Genomic DNA, 20,569 nt, shown 5'->3' on the forward strand with positions numbered 1-20,569 from the left:
TGTGTGTGTGTGTGTGCTGGTTCCCATGCCAGTGAGGACTGAATTATGACCTGTAATGCACTGAGCCTGTCTGTCCAGTGGAGTGACATGGCGTCCCAGTGGCCCTCGCTCTCCACGGGCTGTTACCCTATCGCCCTGTCAGAGCCAGGGTTTTCACACCCTCCTCTCAGCACGGGAACATCACACACACACACACATAAACACACACACAGGGGCATTGCTTAATAAAACCAAGACCTCAGAGTATAATGAGCATTGTAGGAATTGTAACAGAAATAATCACTAATGTGATAATTTTTTAGCTTATTTCTTTTTTCCACCCTCACCAGTATCTATGTCAAGCTGCAGCAGTCTCTTATATTTTCTGTAAACATGTTTTATAGAACTGCATCCAAATGTGAGTGGTTTTATCTTGCTGCTAATTTTCCTGTATTTCCTTAACTGTTTAACTAAGTACTTGATACTTAACGCTAGAAGCGCATAAATCACTGCTATGACTTTTGTCTCTGGCAATATTAATGAAATTTAGTAATCTTATACCCCATATCCTCCACAGGGGAAACCCAAAGCGCCGTTCAAAAGAGCAGGTTATGTCCAGTGGCAGGTGCTGCTGATGTGGGAAAAGTGTTCAATATTAATAACGTGTGTGAGGGGTTACAGCATACAGTTACATTCAGTTAGCGCTCCCCCGCAACCAAATCCCTTATTTTACATGTCACGACCAATTAGACAGATGTTTCAGAACTGTGCAGTTAAATGCAAGTAATCCAGCAGAACTGTGATTGTTGCCTCTATTGTGCTGATGTTTGAGTGAATTTAGTTAAAATGTTATTCTTTTATTAAAGTCCATTTGTTTGTTTTATTCCAAATCTAGATATTAATTTGCAATAAATTATGTCTACAATTTAAAAAAATTATTCAAATAAAACTAATAATGGTACTTTTTAAGTACAACTGTCAACTTGTTAACTGAAGTCTTGCAGGCTGGATCTCTTTTTAATTTAGTTCGGTTTTTTTTTTATTTTACATTTTTTCCAAAACCGAAGCCTGCAGGTAATATCTCAATATAAATTTACATTTTCCTGTTGATAAGAGTTTATTTGAGGTGTTACTTTAAAACAGCGACGATTCAAAAAGCTCACTATGTATGCTGCATAATTCTTGGTTCAGATTCAAAACAAGTGTACTTCTGTGAGTTATGTGTGGCTGAGCTCTCACAAGTTAACAGCAGCGTGGAACCACATAGTCGTACGCTTAATGAAGGAATGATTATGCAGTAGCACTCATTACCTGCAATCAGCGGTGTCACTTCCAATGTGGTTGTGGCTTGAAAGGCCCAAGGCAACTGAAGCTACAGGCCGAGACTGATTCAGACCATCCTGTGTGTGTTTACACCAGTGGTCGTCATAGCAGCCCAGAAGTATCTCAGAGATACGTGGGTCAGCAGAAAAACCTGATGTTCTTACCTGATTATTTTCCTTCATTATTGCTCTCCGGTTTTCAACCTTAAATAAGGTTACCGAAATAAATAGAGTAATGCAATGTAATTACTGTTTCCTTGGATTCCAGAAGTTCTGTTGGCAAAAGATAATATTTACCTTATTTCTTAATGTTTAAATATGTGCTTGCCTCTTTTCTTTTTAACTCTCCTCAGCTATTGGAACCAGTGGCTTCAGCCCAAGACAAACTCACCAGTTCTCTCCACAGATTTACCCTTCCAAGTAAGGCTTCTTTTATTTTTCTTTAAAAAATAAGCAGCATCCAACTTCATTTGGATCTTTAATTAGATCCTTCTGCTAGATCGGGGGTTTTCGACTGGCTTTGTTTGCCTGGATGTCTGCAGCTTGTGCACTCTGAAATCTGTTGTAATTATTATCTTGCAAAAATTTCCTTTGCCATTTATTGTTCTTTCACTATGTATATGAGCTGTGCGATACTATCTGTCTTACAGCTTGGCTCCGTGTTTAAAATGAAGTAGCACAATCACAAGGAATTTGTCAGTTAGCAAAGTTTGTGTTATGGTCTTCGGGGTAAAACATGGTCCCTTTTCTTTCTCCCTTCCTTTCTCACTCTTGTCTTTTGTTTCTTTTCTTAAATAGCAGAACATATCCGCATATTCTTCCTACCCCTTCATCCCAAAATATGGCTGCGTATGGGCAGACGCAGTACACCACAGGAATGCAGCAGGCCGCAGCTTATGCTAGCTACCCCCAGCCTGGCCAGCCCTATGGCATCCCAGCCTATGGTAAGATTTCTGTGTTGCACACCATAACTTCTTGTCTTGCTAAAAGATGCATGTTAATAATTGTAATGCATTGTATACATGCATAGGGGAAGAAAACTACAACTAAATATTTTTTTCCTTTCCAAAGGTCAGGACCAAGACCTTGTTCATAACAAACCATGTTCCCACAATTCCTCCAGTAAAGCAAGAGCAGCAGAGATGCTGAGTTGTTGTTTAGTGCCTGCATATTCTCCTTCATTGCAATAAAACAGAATTTGCTTGTCAAGCTGTTCAGATAGATGTGAAAGATTAGAGATACAAATCTGAAAACAAAAACTGGTTTCCTCTGGCATTGCAAGAGAAAGCACATGCAGGACATGGCTCACTGAAGGCTTTATTTGTCCAAAGTCTTTAGAGTGTTTCGACCCCAAAAAACTCTCCAATATGTGGAGGAATTTACACTGTTTATTTGAATGTCCTGCAACCTACTGCTGCATAGAAACTGCATCGTGACTGATTCAGTGTAAGCAGTGGCCAGTTTAGCTCACAAACACAAGCAGAATGTTTTATTACTTGTTGTGCATCTTTTGACAGATGACCTATCTTAGATGATAATAATAATAATACTAATGAAAACATTAAGTCAAACAATCATAGTCCTAACATGCTTTTTGGTTTTACAGCCAATTCCTTTGCAGTGAGACAGAAGCCAGTGCGAGATAATATTTCTAAACAACTGGCGATAGTAAAAACCTTTAATCAGATAATCAGCGCTCGTCCATTGTGATTAGTGTGTTATGCTAACAGACAGAGGCTGTGTCCCTTTGCTGTGTACAGTGTAATTTAAACCTGTTTGTTGACTGTTGTGTGTGCATCAAACCGATCTGGTGTCACTAACTGATTTAGGTCCATTGTGGGCAGGCATAAAGACAGAGGGGGGTCTGAGCCAATCCCAGTCCCCTGGACAGACGGGCTTCCTAAGCTACAGCTCCGGCTTCACCACGCCGCAGACAGGACAGGCCCCCTACAGTTACCAGATGCAGGGTGAGGACATCTTTTTGAAACCTTCATCTCTTTCTCTGTGCGTCTTCCCAAGTCAGTCTGGGTGTTTGTATGGTGTCGTAATACAGCGCGAGATGCCATCACTCTCTCTTAAAGCTGGCAGCATGTCCACTTTAACGGTTACATCAACTGTTGTATCATGTTATATGTTACACTATGTGTTAAATACTAAGAAAAATACGGTGGGAATCTGGTTGCTAGTATGCATTTTCCTGTTTTGTTCTCTCCGTGTATCTATTTTTGTCCTTTGAACCTCATTGCCAAAGTACTCATCTACTTTGTCCTCTCTTTTACATTATTTTGCCAATGTCCCTTATCACTTTTTTCCCCTCTGTCTTCATCACTTTTGCCACGTGTTCCCTCTGCTTAGCCCTCCAAATAAGGTTTATTGTATTCCTTTTAAAAAAAGATTAGAGGAAAAGGTCTCTCTCCCTGATTTAATAGCATGCAGAGTCAGACTGATTCACTACACGGCCCTCTCCCTCACCCCGAAAGATGGCTGCATCCCGGCGGTCGTTATGCGCAGCCATGATGGCTGCCCCCCTCTCCTTTCCTCTCCTCTTAAAAGAATCAACACAGATGGAAAAATGGCAGGCACTTAGGAGGCACCAGCCATGTCGCTCCCCACTCCCCAGCCTTTGTTTTTTCTCTCCCTGTGATCATATTTGTATTTGTTTAAGAGCTGAGACCATAGAGATTTATGGCCTTGAAACCGATAAAGATGAGTTGTTGCGCACTGCACTCCCCCTCTTTTGCTCTCTCTGTCCAGTCATACAGCCTGTTTGAATGTGGACAGGCCTTCTGTCATGTAGTGCTTCTATTACTCTTTCTTTGTATTGGTTCAAACAAAGCCTCTGGTCCACCTGCACTAGGCAGGGACAGTTAGCTAACAGCTAGCACAGTCTTTGTGTTCTCTCCGGCAATATCTAATGTGTGACAGTAGAAACATCTCCACATGTTCCTGAATAGCCTCCAGAGCATCTCACAATAAATAACGCCAGCTCAGCAGCAGATGTGGCGTGGGGAAGCCTCTTTTCCACGCCTCTTAACCAAATACAGTCGGCCACAGCCGGAGTTCTGCAGAGTGCAGCCGAGCGCCTGAAAAAGGAGAGGCAGAGAGAGGGAGAGAGAAAGAAAGAGAACAAGAGCTGGACGCATGTGCGGCAGAATGCAGAAGCTGCTATCCTGCCCTTAGTGGTTTAACTCACGATGACAGTATTATGTGCCCATTCATCTTCTAAGTATTATGCTCTTACTCTGTCTTTCTGTTTCTCTCCGTCTGTTTCTGTCTCTCCCTCACTGTCTCCTGCTATCTCTGGCTATCGGATGCCCCACGTAGCGTTAAGTGCGTTAGTAATTGACAGCCATGTTAGATGACAGATTGACCACTATTCTGGCCTTGGGATCTCTAACTGTGGCTCTGGCCCTCCGCCACACCATCATCATTACTCTTTCTGGCCTATTGATCTGCCTGGGTGAGGTGCCTCGGGCCTGGGTGTCCCAACCAAAGACTCTTTTTTCCACATCTGATACTCCCCCTCTCCGTCAGTGTCCCTGCCACCAGCGTGTGGCCAGCTGTCAAGGCGGAGGACGATTAGATTAATGTTTTTGCTCCTTGCTTTCATGTCCAATGCAGTGGAGCTTTGTGTAGGCGCTAAAGTTGTGGCACCAAATTGTAAAGGGCACAGGCGTCTTTGTGCGCCTTAGTTTTGCAGTCCCGTGTGCCAGTTTATGTAGTGCATCCCGTGGATTGTCAGAAAAAGCCTAAAACATCAGAGGTGTGTAAGGAGACAGAGATTGTGCTGATGGTGGGACTGAGCAGATGCTAATTAGGTGAATAATTGGATTCCAGCATTCTGTCCCAGTGGCAGTGCAAGCTGAAGAAGCTGAAGCCTCGGTTGCCTTTTTAAAAGGAGAGCCCCATCTGGACTTGATAGCCTATTCCCAAGTGGGGCATACAAACTTCTGCTACAAATATTGTGCACTGATGATAGACATAGCCCATGGCAAGGGGACTGATCAAGCAAAGCAAATGGACTTCCAATTGTGGAGCCAGAAGGCAGGAGGGAAGGAGGAGAGGAGGGAGGGGTGATGTCTGGTCTTGAGTGAGTGAACTAACTGGAGCAGGACAGGAGGAGGGAGAGAAAACATGCCCCCTGGGGGAACCACAAGACCCCCTCTTTCTCCCCCTGCTATAACCAGCACCACCACTCCCAACAGCATGGGCTCATTCTCACTGGGCTAGCAGGGGTCCCGTCTGCTTTTATGTGGCTCCTTGTTCTCCACAGAGCAACCCTCAAACCCTGCCAGTGAGAGCTTTTATGACTGTTTGAACTGTGCATTAGGCTAATTTGTTGTCCTTCGCAGTTTAATTCCTCCTCATCTCTGTCTTATTGTTCTGTCAGACTTTCACTTGACGTTGAACTTTCTGCGGAGAACACAAACATTTTAAAATTCCTCCCACAGGCCTTGAAATATCAAACAATACAACAAAGAGCGAGAACAGATCTGATGAAAATAACCGTTAGATGCCAGAATGAAGAACAAGGTCAAAATCTGCTGTGTGTGTAATTGCTGGAAGCCGAGAATGAGAAACTGCACAAATAATTAGTGGATCCTGGTAATCTTGGGAGCTTGGGAGGTATTTGTTTCTCTTTTTTGGCCACAGTGCAGGGTACTTAGCTACCTGACAATGCTAAACACTGCACTACGTCTTCTGTTTTCCATGCTTTCTTCCATACGGTACCCTTCACTCCCCCCCTCCCTTCCCTGATCCTTCCAACTGTTCTGAAAGCTGCTTCACGTTTGTCACGGTGTGGGAGGGCCCTCCTGATGGGGCCAATGACCAGAGGATGAAAGGAACTCCCTCTGTTTGTCTCTGGGAACAAAGGTGTAATTACGCCCCCATTTAGGAACAGTAAATTTATCTCCCTCTCGCTCATTTTCACTGAAGCTACGGGATATTTTTTTGGCTAGGGAGGGAACACTGGGGTGATGAGTGAAGAAGCTTTTTTTAAAGAATGCAATGGTAGTGCTAATTAATGTCCCCCTGTGGATGTATGGAGAGGCAATTTGTCTTTGTATGAAGAGAAAGGAGTAATAAAGCCCTGGGGCCGCATTTTTAAGGTTGAAGAACTGCTATGACACTTTAATAGATTATTTGTGATGAAATCTTTTAGGCTCAAGTTTCTGTTACTAGGTAGAGAAAGTCAGCAACCAGAAGCCAGAAGCTTTACTATTGGTGTTGTTTTTTATACATGATTGTATATATTATATTAGCATGCTGAATAATGTACGTACACCAAGCTGCATAAATAATCCTATATTAATGTCAGTGGCAATTTTGGCCTTCCCAATGAGAGCATCATTCTACAGCATCTAGAGTGCCTAAATCAAATGCTCCCTACTCACAGCTTAATTATCAGAGTAATCGCAGGCTTTTGTTTTGGCCGCTTTGTCATTAACCGCTTTTTATAACATGCTAATGGCTGCAGAGACAGAGAATTACTTGACTGCATTTTAATAATGTTAAGCTTTCGTACAATAAGATTTCTCAAAGCTTCTTTTCATTTAATGATTTGCAAATTTGAAGCAATTTTTGGTCAAATTAAGTCAAATTAAAATGTTTTAGTGCGATAAAGCAATTTTTAAATGAATTCATTTTAGCTTTAGCACACCCATGCTCTCTCATGCCATGTCACCCTGCTGCCTTTCTACCAGTGTGTGATCCCCTTTTAGCTACCCCTCCTGCTGTTCTCTTGCTTGACATGACAGTACAGGTGGATGACTACCGAAGAGAGAAGTCGTGCCCCGGGGGCCGCCACTGCTCCTCTCCTCTATAACTCATGTCATGTATATTATTAAGCCATTAGATGGTATCAACCCCTTTGAATGATTTAATTACCCAGGAGGACCATCCTTTGAGCAAGCGAACATACATATTCATTGGGGCTGGATGTCAGCAGCTAACCCCCCCAAGTGCTACTCACTGCGACCTCAACTCTCCTTCTGTATACAGCTCAGTCTCACTAGACTGCTTGTGCAAAGCCCCCCTGGCATCCTCATACTCAGTCCCAGTGCATCCACCGTTTCCACTACACCCCCCCCCCCCCCCGCCACCCTCTGGGAGCTCACACACAGCAGTCTCTTGTCTTCCTCACATTGTGCGGGCTTGGACAGCTTTGGAAGCAGGTTCTGTCCACCCCTCACCCTTCTCTGCCCCCTCTGTCATTCATCAGGCATGATCCAATCACTGATATGGAAGGAAGAGGAGAAAGATAAGGCCACTGTTGGGAGCGCTCCCTCAGGCATCCCTCTGTTCACCACCTCAAATAGATGTTTCACAAAAGACTAATCTTTTTCCCCGCTAACAATGTGTCATTTCATTTCTGCCACAGCACTGCTTGCAGTCGAGCAGATTTAATCATGTTTTTCTTTATATATACTATGGTGTATACATAACTCAAAAGGTTTATTCTTTTTCCCTAAAGGTGGTACTTTCACAACAACATCAGGATTGTATGCAGGAAACAACTCCCTGACAAACTCGACCGGCTTCAACAGCACACAACAGGTAGCTGTGCACTTCCTTCTGCTCATTCTACCTCTGTGTTCTGGTATCAGCATGCAGCTATCAGTTTATAAAAGTTTAAATCGCAGACTTCTTCCCAACCTGGAAATCTTTATGAAACATGCATACTCAATATGTTACATTTCATCCGTGACATATTCAGACATAAATCACTCAGGATGTCAAAAGCTTTGTACGCAGGATTATCTACTGTACCTCCCCCAACACAAATGTATTATGCCACAGAGGAAAGGGAGAGGGAAAAAAAAACAAGACAGATCGTTGTCCAGATGTAGGACAGAACAGACATGTGTTTGCATTTATGTTTTGGAATCTGCACTGTAAAGTAGCAACACTGGTGCAGGGCATATCTCACATTACTCTGCCAAACCTACTACTTCTCTTCCTCAACTCTTCTACCTTTTGTTTCTCTTTGCCTCCACCTTTTTTATCTAAACCTTCCTTGTCGCACCATATTGTACATATCTTTCTTTATCTCTTGTTTTTCCTCCATATCCCTGTCTTTATCCAAATGTAACCTACCTTTTTACCATTTGTCTACTCAGGAATACCCCAGTTATCCAGCCTTTGGCCAGGGGCAGTATGCTCAGTATTACAACAGCTCACCCTACACTTCACCCTACATGACAAGTAACAACACCAGCCCCAGCACGCCCTCCACCACCACCACCTACACCCTCCAGGAGCCACCCACTGGCATAACCAGCCAGGCCCTCACAGAGAACCCTGCAGGTAAGCATCAACTTGTGTAACCTGAATATCAGGAGTTTGATCCTGCTATGGCCAACGTTTCTTTTTTTAAATGAACAAGCGGGCCACTGAACCCCCTCCTTCTCACTGACTGCAAGTTGTTCCTGATTAGAGAGCATGAGCAAAATAACGAAATCTTTATTTGTACTAACCCAGATGCACAATATGAGTAGGAAATCGTTTCAGCCAGTGTACTGCAGTATGGCAAGCAAGACATAACTAAGTTAAAACTGAAATCAGATGTAGAATTTCCCATAATTGCATGTGACATTAATGTATCATTTGGCAGTCGAGCACTGATTGCATCTTTATAAGTCAGTCAAACCTTTATGACTGCATTTGAAATTGTCATCAATCAACACCGAAGACATCAGGCTTCAACTAAACACAATTTCATACACAGTCATCCAATTTAGATAAAAGACATCTTTGCTATTCCTAGTTGGCATGTACTCCGTTAACTTATTAAATCAGCATGGAGCACAGTAGCTTTTAGTATGTGTTCTGAAACTGATTTATAAAAGGTTGGTTACCTGCATAAACACTAAAAATGTCCCCAGGAAGCTGTCTGTTCTGCATCAAGACAAATGGTCACTCACACTTCTTTGCTAAAAGCAAATAATAGCTCATCTTCGATACACTCTTTTTATACTCTCCTTCTTTCTTTCCTTCCTTTCAGCAGTAGAGTACAGTACCATCCACAGTCCATCAACCCCCATTAAAGATTCAGATTCAGATCGATTGCGCCGGGCCTCGGATGGAAAGTCACGTGGCCGGGGAAGAAGGAACAACAACCCATCACCGCCGCCTGACTCCGACCTTGAGGTAGGGTGAGCCCGCTACCTTGGCGACAGACAGCCTCGCCCTGTCTGAGGCACATGGACACTAATCCACTTACTATATGGCTGCCACACCAGCTTTAACACATTAATTCTTAAAGATTTGATTCCTTAACTATAACTGCATTATTTATGCATTGTGGAATATATGACATCACTAAACACATATCTTATATAAAGTTCTCATGTATACCTCGTTAATAAACAATAAGGCATATAATTAAGTGAGTCATCGCTGAAGTGAATAATATATATATTGTAGTCATGAAAGACTCTAGCTGTGACTAACAATGATACCATTGCACCATAAAACACTTTGATAGTGACCATATGTCAAAATAAACTCTTGGTATTTCAGAGGGCTCTTCATTAATATGATATGAATTTGAACAAGGTTAATAGCAGCCATTATAGCACTGACATCATGGCATGTTAACATATCTAGTTAATTAGTTTGTCACTATTGATTACTCTAATGTAAAGGGCAGGGGATGGAAAGCATGTGGTGGGGTGATGGGAGGAGTGTTGCGGTGACCAACCCAAGCAAATGGATCCTGGTCCCTGTGGCGCACAAATACACGCTCCTGGCCTATTGACCAGGAGGATCACCTTGCAGCCCTACAGAGTGCACCATTGATTTTGCCTCTTTTCTCTCTGTTTTTCTTTGTTTCTTTCTTCCCCCTCCGCACCCCATCTCTCCAGCGAGTTTTCATCTGGGACCTGGATGAAACAATCATCGTTTTCCATTCCTTGCTTACGGGTTCTTATGCCAACAGATATGGACGGGTGAGTGACATCAGACTGTGGCAGTAGCGGTGCACTTTATCAGCAAAACACATAAATATTAAAAGGAGAAAAAAAAGGATATGTGGCAGGGGGGAAGTGGCCATTGAGTGGAGGATAGATTTCACTGTGCCTTGAGTCCATAGTGAGAATATAGAGCAGAACTCAATGTACAGATAATTGTTTCTTTTTTTAATAGGTCCAATGAGGCTTGGCAAGTATTTGACTGCTCTTTGCAGCTGTTGGAGCTATGCATGGCTGGTCGGGGCTCGGCTGTAGGGGCTCAGAACAGTTGCACTCTGGATGTCTATTGACACATCTTAAGTGTTCCTTTCTCCTTCAGAAATGCCACATTGTTAGTTTAATTAAGTGCTTCTCAATCCATCCTTTTCAGGCAGGGATCTCCCCAGAGACCCTGGCAGGAGAGTGAGTCCACCAAATGTAATTCAGTCAAAACTCAAAACTGGAACATAGAGGTTCCCTTAAACCTGCTTTAATTAGGATTCAAATTAAAATATATTACATATGTATATATAAATATCAACAATTATATATTATTATTATACTGCAGGCTCATTTTACATCCCACGTTGCTGTGTATGCTCATAAGATGAAGAGTTTACTTTTCCAGGCTTTGCTATTTGTTGTTCCATGTAAATTGCTTCTCTAAATTTAAACTTTCAAAACAAACAATTTGGGAAATAAGACAGAATCCTATTCTCATGGTTTCGTTGAGGTCATGGTTTCTATATAGCTTTCAAAGTAGTTCATCCGTGCTTACTTTCCCATTTAGATATAGGACTCATGAAGAAAAATAACAGTAGGATCTTAAAGAATCTGCATTTTATTTTTTTATTTTGTCTAAGAGCAGTATTTCTAATCACCGGTTGTTTTGGCTAGGGAGGTGTCTGGTTTTGAAGTAAAAAATGACATATTGCTCCTTATATGTCAGAGAGCTTAGCGTCTGCGGCCCGTGCTCTGTGCCTTTGTTCTGGTATGAGGGGGTGTTTGATGGGGGCACTGTTTTGTTTTTGGGGTGAAAGAGGGCTGCCCCGCGACCCTCCACTGTTTATTTACTTTATTCTCGGCCCTGCATGCTGGGTAAAGAGAGAGCTAAGGCTTAGGGAGCTGTGGCTCAGTGATGAGGGACTCTCCAACCACACACACATATGAACACACACACGCATACACAGGGTCTCCAGTGTGCTTCTCAGAAACAGGAAACACTCCTGACTCCATAAGGGCCCATTCCATCAGAGCTTATATAGGATGTGACAGCCGCTAGAGTCCCTCTCACTCTCTGTTTTCTCTTTTGTTCCCTCTTTTTCTCCTCCTCTGCCCATTTCACTCACTTTTTTTTTACCGAAGTTTCTCTTCCCCTCATGCTCCGACCTGCTGACACTATCACATTAAAGCAATATTATAAGAGGGAGGCATGCTTACTCACAGCAACCACAGAGCACGCTACCTCAAAGCCTATCAGAAAGGCAGATCTGTAAACTACCTCAGAAAAGAAAGTGAAGCAGACCAACATCCCCCACAACCACTCATCCACCACAATAACCACCCTGTCTCCCCCCTTGTCTTCCCTTCTGTCTGTCATTCATGTCATCCCTATCTTAGTGGCATAAACAGAAAAGTTACTAAACAGTTTTCCCTCCTAGCTGCTCTAAGCTTACTATAAATAGATGTGTATCTGAGTGAGTGCACATTCAAACTTCCTCTCACTCTCTGTGACCTCCCACCCACTCTCTCTGACTCTCTTTTTCTCCCAAACACACTGCTGCTCTTATCAGCTCTTTTAATTGGCATCAAGGCAGCTCACCCTCATAAAGCTGATGGCTGAGGCCAGCTGTGCTGCTATTGGGCTGACCAGAGCTGGAGCTTAAAGTGGAGGGGGGGGGGTTGTTATTGGTAAGGGGCTCAGAGGGAGGAGGTGGGGGTTGACTTGGCGCCCCAGTGGATGGCACTGACATCTCGGGACAGGTGGTGCTAGAGCAATGACAGCAGCAGCACTTTGGCCTTCTGGCCTGCTTGTATTCTTAACTCCCTCACTGACTGATTGTTTAGATTTAATTGGAAAGGATTCACTTGCACCGGAGAAGACAGCCTTTTCCCACCAAACCAGGCCATAATGCTAAATTACCCAACAGCGGCAGAAGTTGGGGAGAGGGAGCTGGTAGCCTGCTGATGTGGGAGGCTAATTATTTTTGATGAATTCTGACTGAAAGATTGATTCGAACTGTGGGTTTAAGAGGAAGGAGAAAGCCTCTAGAAGTGGGGATTGAGCTCTACTTGTGTGGTTTGTCCTCTGTCATTTTAACGAAAACATAAGCATTGTGGGATGTGACAGCTAATCAGTAAAAAAGCTCAGGTGTGTCTTCAGGTGGTTTAACTCTGTAATCCCTGCTTCTGGTCCTTCCAAGCCCGTCTTTAATGCAGTCTTGCACAGCTGCACAAAATCCTCCTCTGCAGCCTTCTATTGTCTCTCGTCATCCTTTGCTTACAGAAGACAATCTGCTGATTAGAGATTTAAGATAAAAGGAGAATTTGCACAACAACAAAAAAGAACAGAATCACTTCTATCCAGTTATTTAACTATAATATACTGGGTATGATGTATGACTGAACAGAAAGTTTAGAATGGTACGGGCAGTGAATTTCCTAAAACAAATGTGTATGAGCAGTTTTGTTAGCACGTGAAAAATAACTGCTACGCTCATATCTTAGTAATAATGTTAATGAGAAAATGCACTGGTGACTTTTTGCCTATTCATTATATTTTTAAAGGGAAAATCGCACACATTGTCACAGGCTCATTAACTATTTACAGTGTAGTTCACTCCTCTCTAGGTATTATCTTACAGACAGTGCAATCCTATCACCATTACAGCACGTGTCACATTACTGACAGAGATCATGATTTAAGTAAAAATTGCAGTTGTGCTCGATTCAGGGAACCGTCAGTTTCCGTCAATTTTACAGTTGAATAGTTTTAAATATGAATAAACACCTCAGAGTGGTTGCCTCAGGGGCAATTGTGTTCATCTATCACCTAAAGAGCAATCAGATGATGCATCAGCACAGGTATGTGGAGAATGGGCTATTTACGATTAGACTGTGACCCCAACTCTTCTAAATCGACCACCCCTCCTGAGAAGAGACATGCTTTTACTGCATTCATTCAAGTCTGAGGCATTTCTGATGACTATTCTGGTCCTTTTCGGAGGAGTCGTAAACAGAGGCTGAAACTTTCAAGTCCGCCTAATGTCTTCTTTTATGGGAATACCCTGCTGTGGAATTTAAAGGGATTCTGTGTTAATTGAGTGACTCAGAGGGAACAGCATTATTTATTGTTTCACATTAACTCCTTCAAATGGAACATTACCTCAATATTCAGAAGAAAGATTTTTATGTGATTTAATTGTTTTTTATCTATTTTTCAGGATCCGCCAACATCTGTATCACTAGGCCTGAGGATGGAAGAAATGATCTTCAACTTGGCCGACACACACTTATTCTTTAACGACTTAGAGGTACGTCTGTTTGTTTTTCTCTCTTCTCTAAGCTTTCTTTACCTCTGCTATGTTCCTGTTCTGCACAAATGCCTTCTGTTCAACTTGTGACGATTTTAGTGGTCAACAACTGTTTCATAGCGTGGAGCCGGTTTCTCAGTTATCAGTCTCATAATGGTGAAGTATTACCTCGGAGCTCAAGGGATACCATGAATTTTACATGTGCTGTCAGCCTGGGTCACCGGCCCTGCCCCCACCGCCCCCACCTCCTTCCCACTCCCATAGCGGCCAGCTCAATTTGTCAGGCTCTAGTGTTTCTGTGGCCGCTCTGTCTGTCTGAGTGTCATGCTGTGTGCTTGGTGTCGCTGTCCACCTACACCATAGACCCCTCCGTCACAGCATGAAATCCCCCGCCGCCTCCCCTCCCACGCCTCTTTGCCCGCCTGATTCATGTACAGCTAGTGTAAAATTTGCCCCTGGGGCAAAGGAGTAGAGGGATCAAGGGTGTGTATGTGAGTGTGTGTGTGTGCGCTGGGGTGTCTGAGTGTCTACTTCACCCTGGGGAGGAGGGGTGAACGACCAGAGGGTCAGACTATATGTACAGAAAAGTGTGTGCCACATTTGTTCATACATATACACACATTCACAGACATGAGGCACACCCTCTACCCTGATCCAGATGTTAAGCCAGCTAACTATCAGTGCTCATCACATTTAGCAATAAACAAAGCAATTATCTCAATATTATTTCCCTCAGCTATAGCTTTATCCAATTCTCTGTCTACGATTTATTGAGTTTTTATCTTTGCGATTTTTGTCTGTCTCGTCCTCTCAGTCTCTTTCTCCCAGTGAATCTGATCCCACTGACCCAGCTCTTTTCCTCAGTGTCCTGCTTTATGCTGACCTCACAGTAGAGGAAATGTTTTGTTTGATACTTAAGTGTGAAGAGATCTGCGGCCAGTCTGCCAAGTCTCATTACTCACCACCATGTTCGGCTGTGTTACATGAAGCAAGCCCAAGAAGGAGGAGAAAACGAGAGAGACAGAGAAAGAAAATGTTCATACTCTCCCAGACAGACGAGTGACTGAGATTCCAAACGCAGTCATCGTGATCAAAGTTAATTGGCTGCAATTGGCTGGTTAAATATTTCCTTATGCGTCAGCCATGTAGAATCCATTGTAGCTGCACTTTATTTAATAGATGTGCCCCAATCATTTGAAAAAATGGCAGTTTGTGACAACGCTTAAATGTGGTTTTGCTCAACATCTGTCCTGTGTTTTGATTTCTTTTCATGTGTGATGAAACTGTTCACAGATGAATTGGCAGCTCAGACTGCTTATAAAATTATTTTTAAATGCAACACGTATTTTTCTTCTGCTCTATCTCAGTAACAAAATTATTAGATTTTGTTTTGACACTTTAAAGCTTCAGATTTTTTTCACAGCTAAAACTAGAGTAGTGTTATGACTGAAACAGCAATCTGTGGTCTGCTGCAAGAAGGCTTTTTAGGATGACCAATGTAAAGACTCTGCAGACGCTGCAAGTATTGTCATTAACAGTCATACCAGAAGAGGAGTGACATCCTCTTGAAGGCATATTGATCTCTCCTCTTAAACTGAGCTGGGCCAGTCTGAGTGTTAAGTGCCAGTCCTCAGCAATGCCTAACCATTTGTGTTTCCTCTCTGCTGATTTACAGTGCTCCATCTCAGATAGAGCTAAATAGAGTACAACTATAAATACCGCAGCCAGCAGCAGTTATGTATTTAAGCATGTGCAGAAATGCATATGGTCCATCTAATTTAGTCTAAGCCATAAAGGGAAACCCCAAAGGCTGTACAGAAACACAGGTGCAGAATTAGTGGCCTAACGGTGTGTGTGTGTGTGTGTGAGTGGTCCATCTAAGTCTTAACACTGTTGTCCTACCAGCCTCCGCACAAGAACATTAAATATGCACTCAGAGTCCTTACTACTTCACTCTATATGGATTATTATTCTTGTATTAAAATGCTAGTTTTTTGGCAAATAAAATGTTTTAAACATTTTAAATGCAGGCTTCTAAACATCACAATTAAGCATAATATTGTGCTCAGCCTGCAGAAGCTAGTGTTTTGTATAACATGGACGTGTGTGTGTGTGTGTGAATGGAGGCTGGACTGTGTTGATAGAGCTGGTGAGTGACGATTCAGAGGAAAGTCATAAAAAGAAAGAGGGCATGCCGAAGGGGTCAACAGGGATCAGTTTCACCCTTACGTCTCTCTCCCTCTTTCTCCTCTAACCTTTTTCTGGATCAGTGCTCTCTTTTTTCATTCACCGTTAGATAGTATTGAAGGTGCGTCCCAGAAATACTGCACCTCCCCAAAAGATTTCCCTTCCCAACCCACACGCACAAACCTCTCTATCGATCGTCCCGCACAAACCATTTGCTGCTCAGCCCTGTAAAGGACGGCTGTGTAGTATTGTATGAACAGCACAATCTGTTTTTATCATCAAAAATGCTCTCACTGAGGGAAGTATTAGGAAAGTAATTCAAGGCAATATGATCCCTATTGATGTGATCTCCGCTGTATTAATTTTCCTTATAGAAGAAGTTGTATTTCAATAGTTAGAGAGATAAACATATAATCAATGTTATATCAAAAACAAAACTTGATACCAAATTTAAAAAAATGTGATTTCTTAATTAACAGCAACATCCTAATGGAAAGGTAATATCAATAATTTGATAAGATTTTTTTCATTGTATTCTAAGAAGAAAATATATTTCATATCACTGTCAAAGTGATTAATAACCTTTTAATATTTTTTTAAATAATATGCTTTTACAAGAAGATTTGTTGTTCACATCTTATTTTTGAAATATAGTAAATTTGCTGCACTAGATACCATTTTGATGCTAGTTTTGTAGTGTGGGGTTCAATGTGGAGTTAATTGATGGTCTGAAGTGATGTGTTTAATGAAGCCCACTGAGGTTGAGCTCACTGGGAAGACTGACAGCTCTGCTGTGACTCAGGGTGTGAGTTTACTGTAGGTTCGCTGCAGCAGCACGAAACGCTAACGCTGAGCGGTATGTGGGAACCAGGGGCCCCTCTCTCTTGCTGGCCGAGCTCCCCATGTTCCCTTCTCAGTGGGGTACAGGGGCTGCCGTCTCCCCCTTCCCTGGGTGAGAAAACAACCCTCCCTGTCTGGAGGATAAAGGGCATGGGGGCAAACCACTCACAGGGAGAAAGAGGGGGAGAGGTCTCTAAAGGTGGGAGCATTTTAAATTAGTCCACTGATGCCTCCATGCTGTGTGCAAAGCACACGTGCATACACATGCACTCTAAACTTGTTGTGCAGCTAAGTCTTAACACACACACTGACATATATGTACTGTACGGACACTACCCACAAACTCTCATACTCACACACATACCTGTGGAGCAACCCTGTGACACTGTGAGCTAACTGCCTTTTATAGCTCCCAGCCTGCAGTCGCAGGGTTGAAACCTCCTCTGTCACTCTCACCCAAGGGCTGCCTGTTAATGAGAGATGCTGTAAAACGCATGGTTACCTTTTCCTAGTGGCTGAAATGGCCCTCCAGAGCCTCTTAGCATGGAGCTATTCTGTTGGTTTTATGTCCCACTGTACAGTCAGATCCTGTACTTGCCATTCCATGTGATTGGTAGCTTTATGGTGTTTTCCTTGATAGTGTTTTTTTGTGGTTTTATTCCCAGTATTTCGTTGAATCATGAAAGTAAGTCATTCAGTTGAACGATTACCAATTAACAATGTAACTTTGTGGAACAGATTTTTATTTATATTTCAATCAGACCAACATACAACTCATCAACATCTGCACCAGTGAGAACTATGAAACCATTCAGGAGGAGTTCTTTTTTTCAATTTTTCAATAAACAGTGTGCTGCTGAAACCGAATTACAACAGTGAACTAAATAAGGCAATTTTCATTTATAGTATATTTTCTCAGATGGGCTTCTTCTGGTCTGCACACACTGATGTGGGTATTTCATCATTTGCCTGGCCACTGATGCAGCAGTTCTGTCATACTCCTCGACATAACTCCATCACGTCTCAAGGCGGGGCCACCGATGTGTTTTGGAAAGACTACAGAGAGAAAGTGGAGGTTTCAAAGCCACCCTGTCAATCTTCACTCCACAGAGCTTCACCCCACCCCCACCCTCTACCCACTATCCTAACACAGCCGATTCCTGCACCAATAGGGGTTGAGGGAGCATGGAAAATATAAAATTACTGTCTGGTGACAAATTATGATATTTAAGAATAGATTTCTTGTCCTGAATTAAAGAGGGAGACACAGCACCTGCCCAACATGCTCTGTGGAGGAAGAGGGCAGAAACTTGCACAGATTTGTCCAAACGAAAGTCCACTTGGCATGAATAAACTGTTTCTCTATGGATACATTTGTTGCGGAGGGAAAATGCTGAAATGACTGAGATTTGATATTGCATTTAATGTTGCTCTCCTTGAGGTCTGGTTTGGACTTACAATGCCAAAAATAGGAAATAATGAGAAGCAGCTCATCCATCACACATAACTAATTTATACTTTTCACTGCCTACCAGTGGGGTGTTTCTTTCTTTTCCAACTTTTCCAGTCATTATAACAGCTCTTAACAGACAACTTTGTTAAAAGTAGGTCTGTTTCTGAGCAGAGCATACTTGTGCTCCCTCTGGATCCCTTCTCCTGATCGTGTGAATTTTTGTAAAACCAGCATTGACTTCTCTATACCTGTGCTTTGTTTGGCGCCGCTGTTTGAATTCCGTGGCTGTTCAAGCACAGATTGTGGATTGGAATGAAGTGGGTTCGAAGAACTCTCCCTTTGTTACCCACATCCTGTGTTTGACCCCCAGGTAATCACAGCCCACCCCCCCACCCCACTGCACCCTCCTTCTTTCCACCCAGACAGGGGTGCCTGTGGTGGGAACGGAGAAGGAAGTTGCTGGGGGTCACAGACCGCAGGGGGGATGACAGCCACTGCCGGTGGAGTGGCGGTATTGAGAACCTGCGAACCATGGATGAGCCTTTTTCACATGGCATTAGCCTGTAGGGTCACAAGGAATGCTGTGATGACGGCTGTTATCGCTCACACTGTGGTTTTGACCACCCACCCCCACCCCAGCAGCTCACCTGAGACAGAAGATGAGAGAAAGAGAGAGAGAGAGAGAGAGAGAGGAGCAAGTGGTGCAGCTCGTATCGAAAAAGTTGACACTGTCTATATGGCGTTGATCTAGACCTTTATGGGAAAGTCAGGTTGTAATTATTAGTTTAGATAGTTTGGCCCTTTCTTTGTTTTGGTAACATGTGTTTCTGACTTGCCCTGTCTTTCTTCTCCTTGCCTCTGACTGTTGCAGTCACCACTCTGAGCTCTTTCCAGGGCTACAGGAAGACTCAGGCCGTCATTGCTGATTGCTTAATGACAGATGCCTAGGGAACAAAGAGGGCTCTGATAACTTCTTCCACGGTGAAGAGTTTTCAGCAGACTAGTGGAAAGACACAGAGAGAGGTAGAGAGAATGAATGATGATGTAGAGATGGAAGCATCCTGAGGCAGAAGCATCCTGTCTTCAATTGTTGTGCATTTTTTGGCCTTTTTGTCTATTATCTGTGTATACAGATAAAGACCGTTCTATAGCTGAATGAACTCCGATATAAAAAAAGAATGTTGCTGATGAATTTTACAGAAATACATAGTGTTTGTATAAGGAGTAATTGCGATGGCTTCTGGTGGAGGGTCTTCACTCCTGAGTACAGTAGGAACATCTGGTGTGAGTTAGTGATGATTGTAGGTTTTAGAGAGACCACTGTTTGCTTGGTGAGGGGAGAATGGGGGGATTCGATGGAAAAGAGATGTTTAAAATGTTCTAAGAAATTCTCAAACTGCCCCTCAATGTGCCACCATCTTGAAGCCTTGTCATTCTTTTATTAGAGTTATACAAACAAAATAATAGCAGCGTGTGAGTCAGTGAAAGTAACTTTAAGTGCTTATAAATTCCATTATTAAGTCCTGCATGTATATGAATGAGCTCCTTTATGACAAGGTGATGCTAATTAAACAGAAAGAGGTAATTTTTTATTTTCTCTTCTTTGCTTTCTGTATACTTTCTGTATATATATACATGCATTTTTCAGATCTGTACTATTTATTTGCCATTTTATAATCTGTCCATCAAACAATGCTGGAATGCCACTGAGTCCGTCAGTCAGTTAGTAAAATTCACTGCTCAATAGTGTTTCTTTCCATCCTCCCCACTTTGACTATACGACTGTACTTAACTGACTTGAACCTGCACCATCCATGGCTCTGTGGTGTTTACGAGGCCTTCAGAAGTGGCTCCTAATGAGTATGTGTAAGGGTTACTGTACAACATTACCCACAGCCACCTCCTCTATTAGCTTTCCCAGTCCTCCCAGGAAGCCAGTGCAGAGGTTTATGCCAGCCCCAGCTGGGAACAGTAATTGTTGGAGTCTGCGCATTCTGCCAACAACCCACCTCCCTTTTCATTCACAGCACACACACACACAGACACTTCTCTGTGGAGGTCTCGAGCCTGGTTTGGCTGTTAATTAAGCGTCATAATATCTACAAAATTAAAAAACTATGTAAACATGCAGAAACAATGAAATAGAAGGGGTACAGGCATTCAAACTGTAAAACCCAAGCACCTGTATTTATGTTGGCCAGTTGAATTTTTAACACTTTGGAGGTTTGATGTGTTTATTAGCTTTGAGGATTTGGACATGTCCATGAAAAATCATTCATAATCAGGCAGCACTTATAATGACTA

The 20,569-nt window shown here is 42.8% G+C and overlaps 1 protein-coding gene across 7 annotated transcripts in view; it reads left to right on the plus strand.

The window, feature by feature from the left end:
- The window catches only part of eya1 (EYA transcriptional coactivator and phosphatase 1), a 40,158-nt gene that overhangs the window by 10,590 nt on the left and 8,999 nt on the right, over nucleotides 1–20,569 (plus strand). For 2 of the 7 annotated variants that reach the window (XM_035664595.1, XM_035664756.1), the window contains 8 exons: nucleotides 1,655–1,721; nucleotides 2,100–2,245; nucleotides 3,131–3,268; nucleotides 7,777–7,859; nucleotides 8,423–8,609; nucleotides 9,310–9,452; nucleotides 10,169–10,252; nucleotides 13,696–13,785. In XM_035664595.1, coding sequence (XP_035520488.1) covers nucleotides 1,655–1,721; nucleotides 2,100–2,245; nucleotides 3,131–3,268; nucleotides 7,777–7,859; nucleotides 8,423–8,609; nucleotides 9,310–9,452; nucleotides 10,169–10,252; nucleotides 13,696–13,785 — 938 coding nt within the window. Of the gene's footprint in view, nucleotides 1–1,654; nucleotides 1,722–2,099; nucleotides 2,246–2,372; nucleotides 2,424–3,130; nucleotides 3,269–7,776; nucleotides 7,860–8,422; nucleotides 8,610–9,306; nucleotides 9,453–10,168; nucleotides 10,253–13,695; nucleotides 13,786–20,569 lie in introns of all 7 variants that reach the window. The other 5 variants (XM_035664677.1, XM_035664829.1, XM_035664430.1 and 2 more) reach the window with 4 other exon arrangements.

This window comes from Morone saxatilis, unplaced genomic scaffold (genome assembly GCF_004916995.1).
Source record: "Morone saxatilis isolate NCDOM2014 unplaced genomic scaffold, NCSU_SB_2.0 Contig0, whole genome shotgun sequence".
Lineage (NCBI taxonomy): Eukaryota > Metazoa > Chordata > Actinopteri > Moronidae > Morone > Morone saxatilis.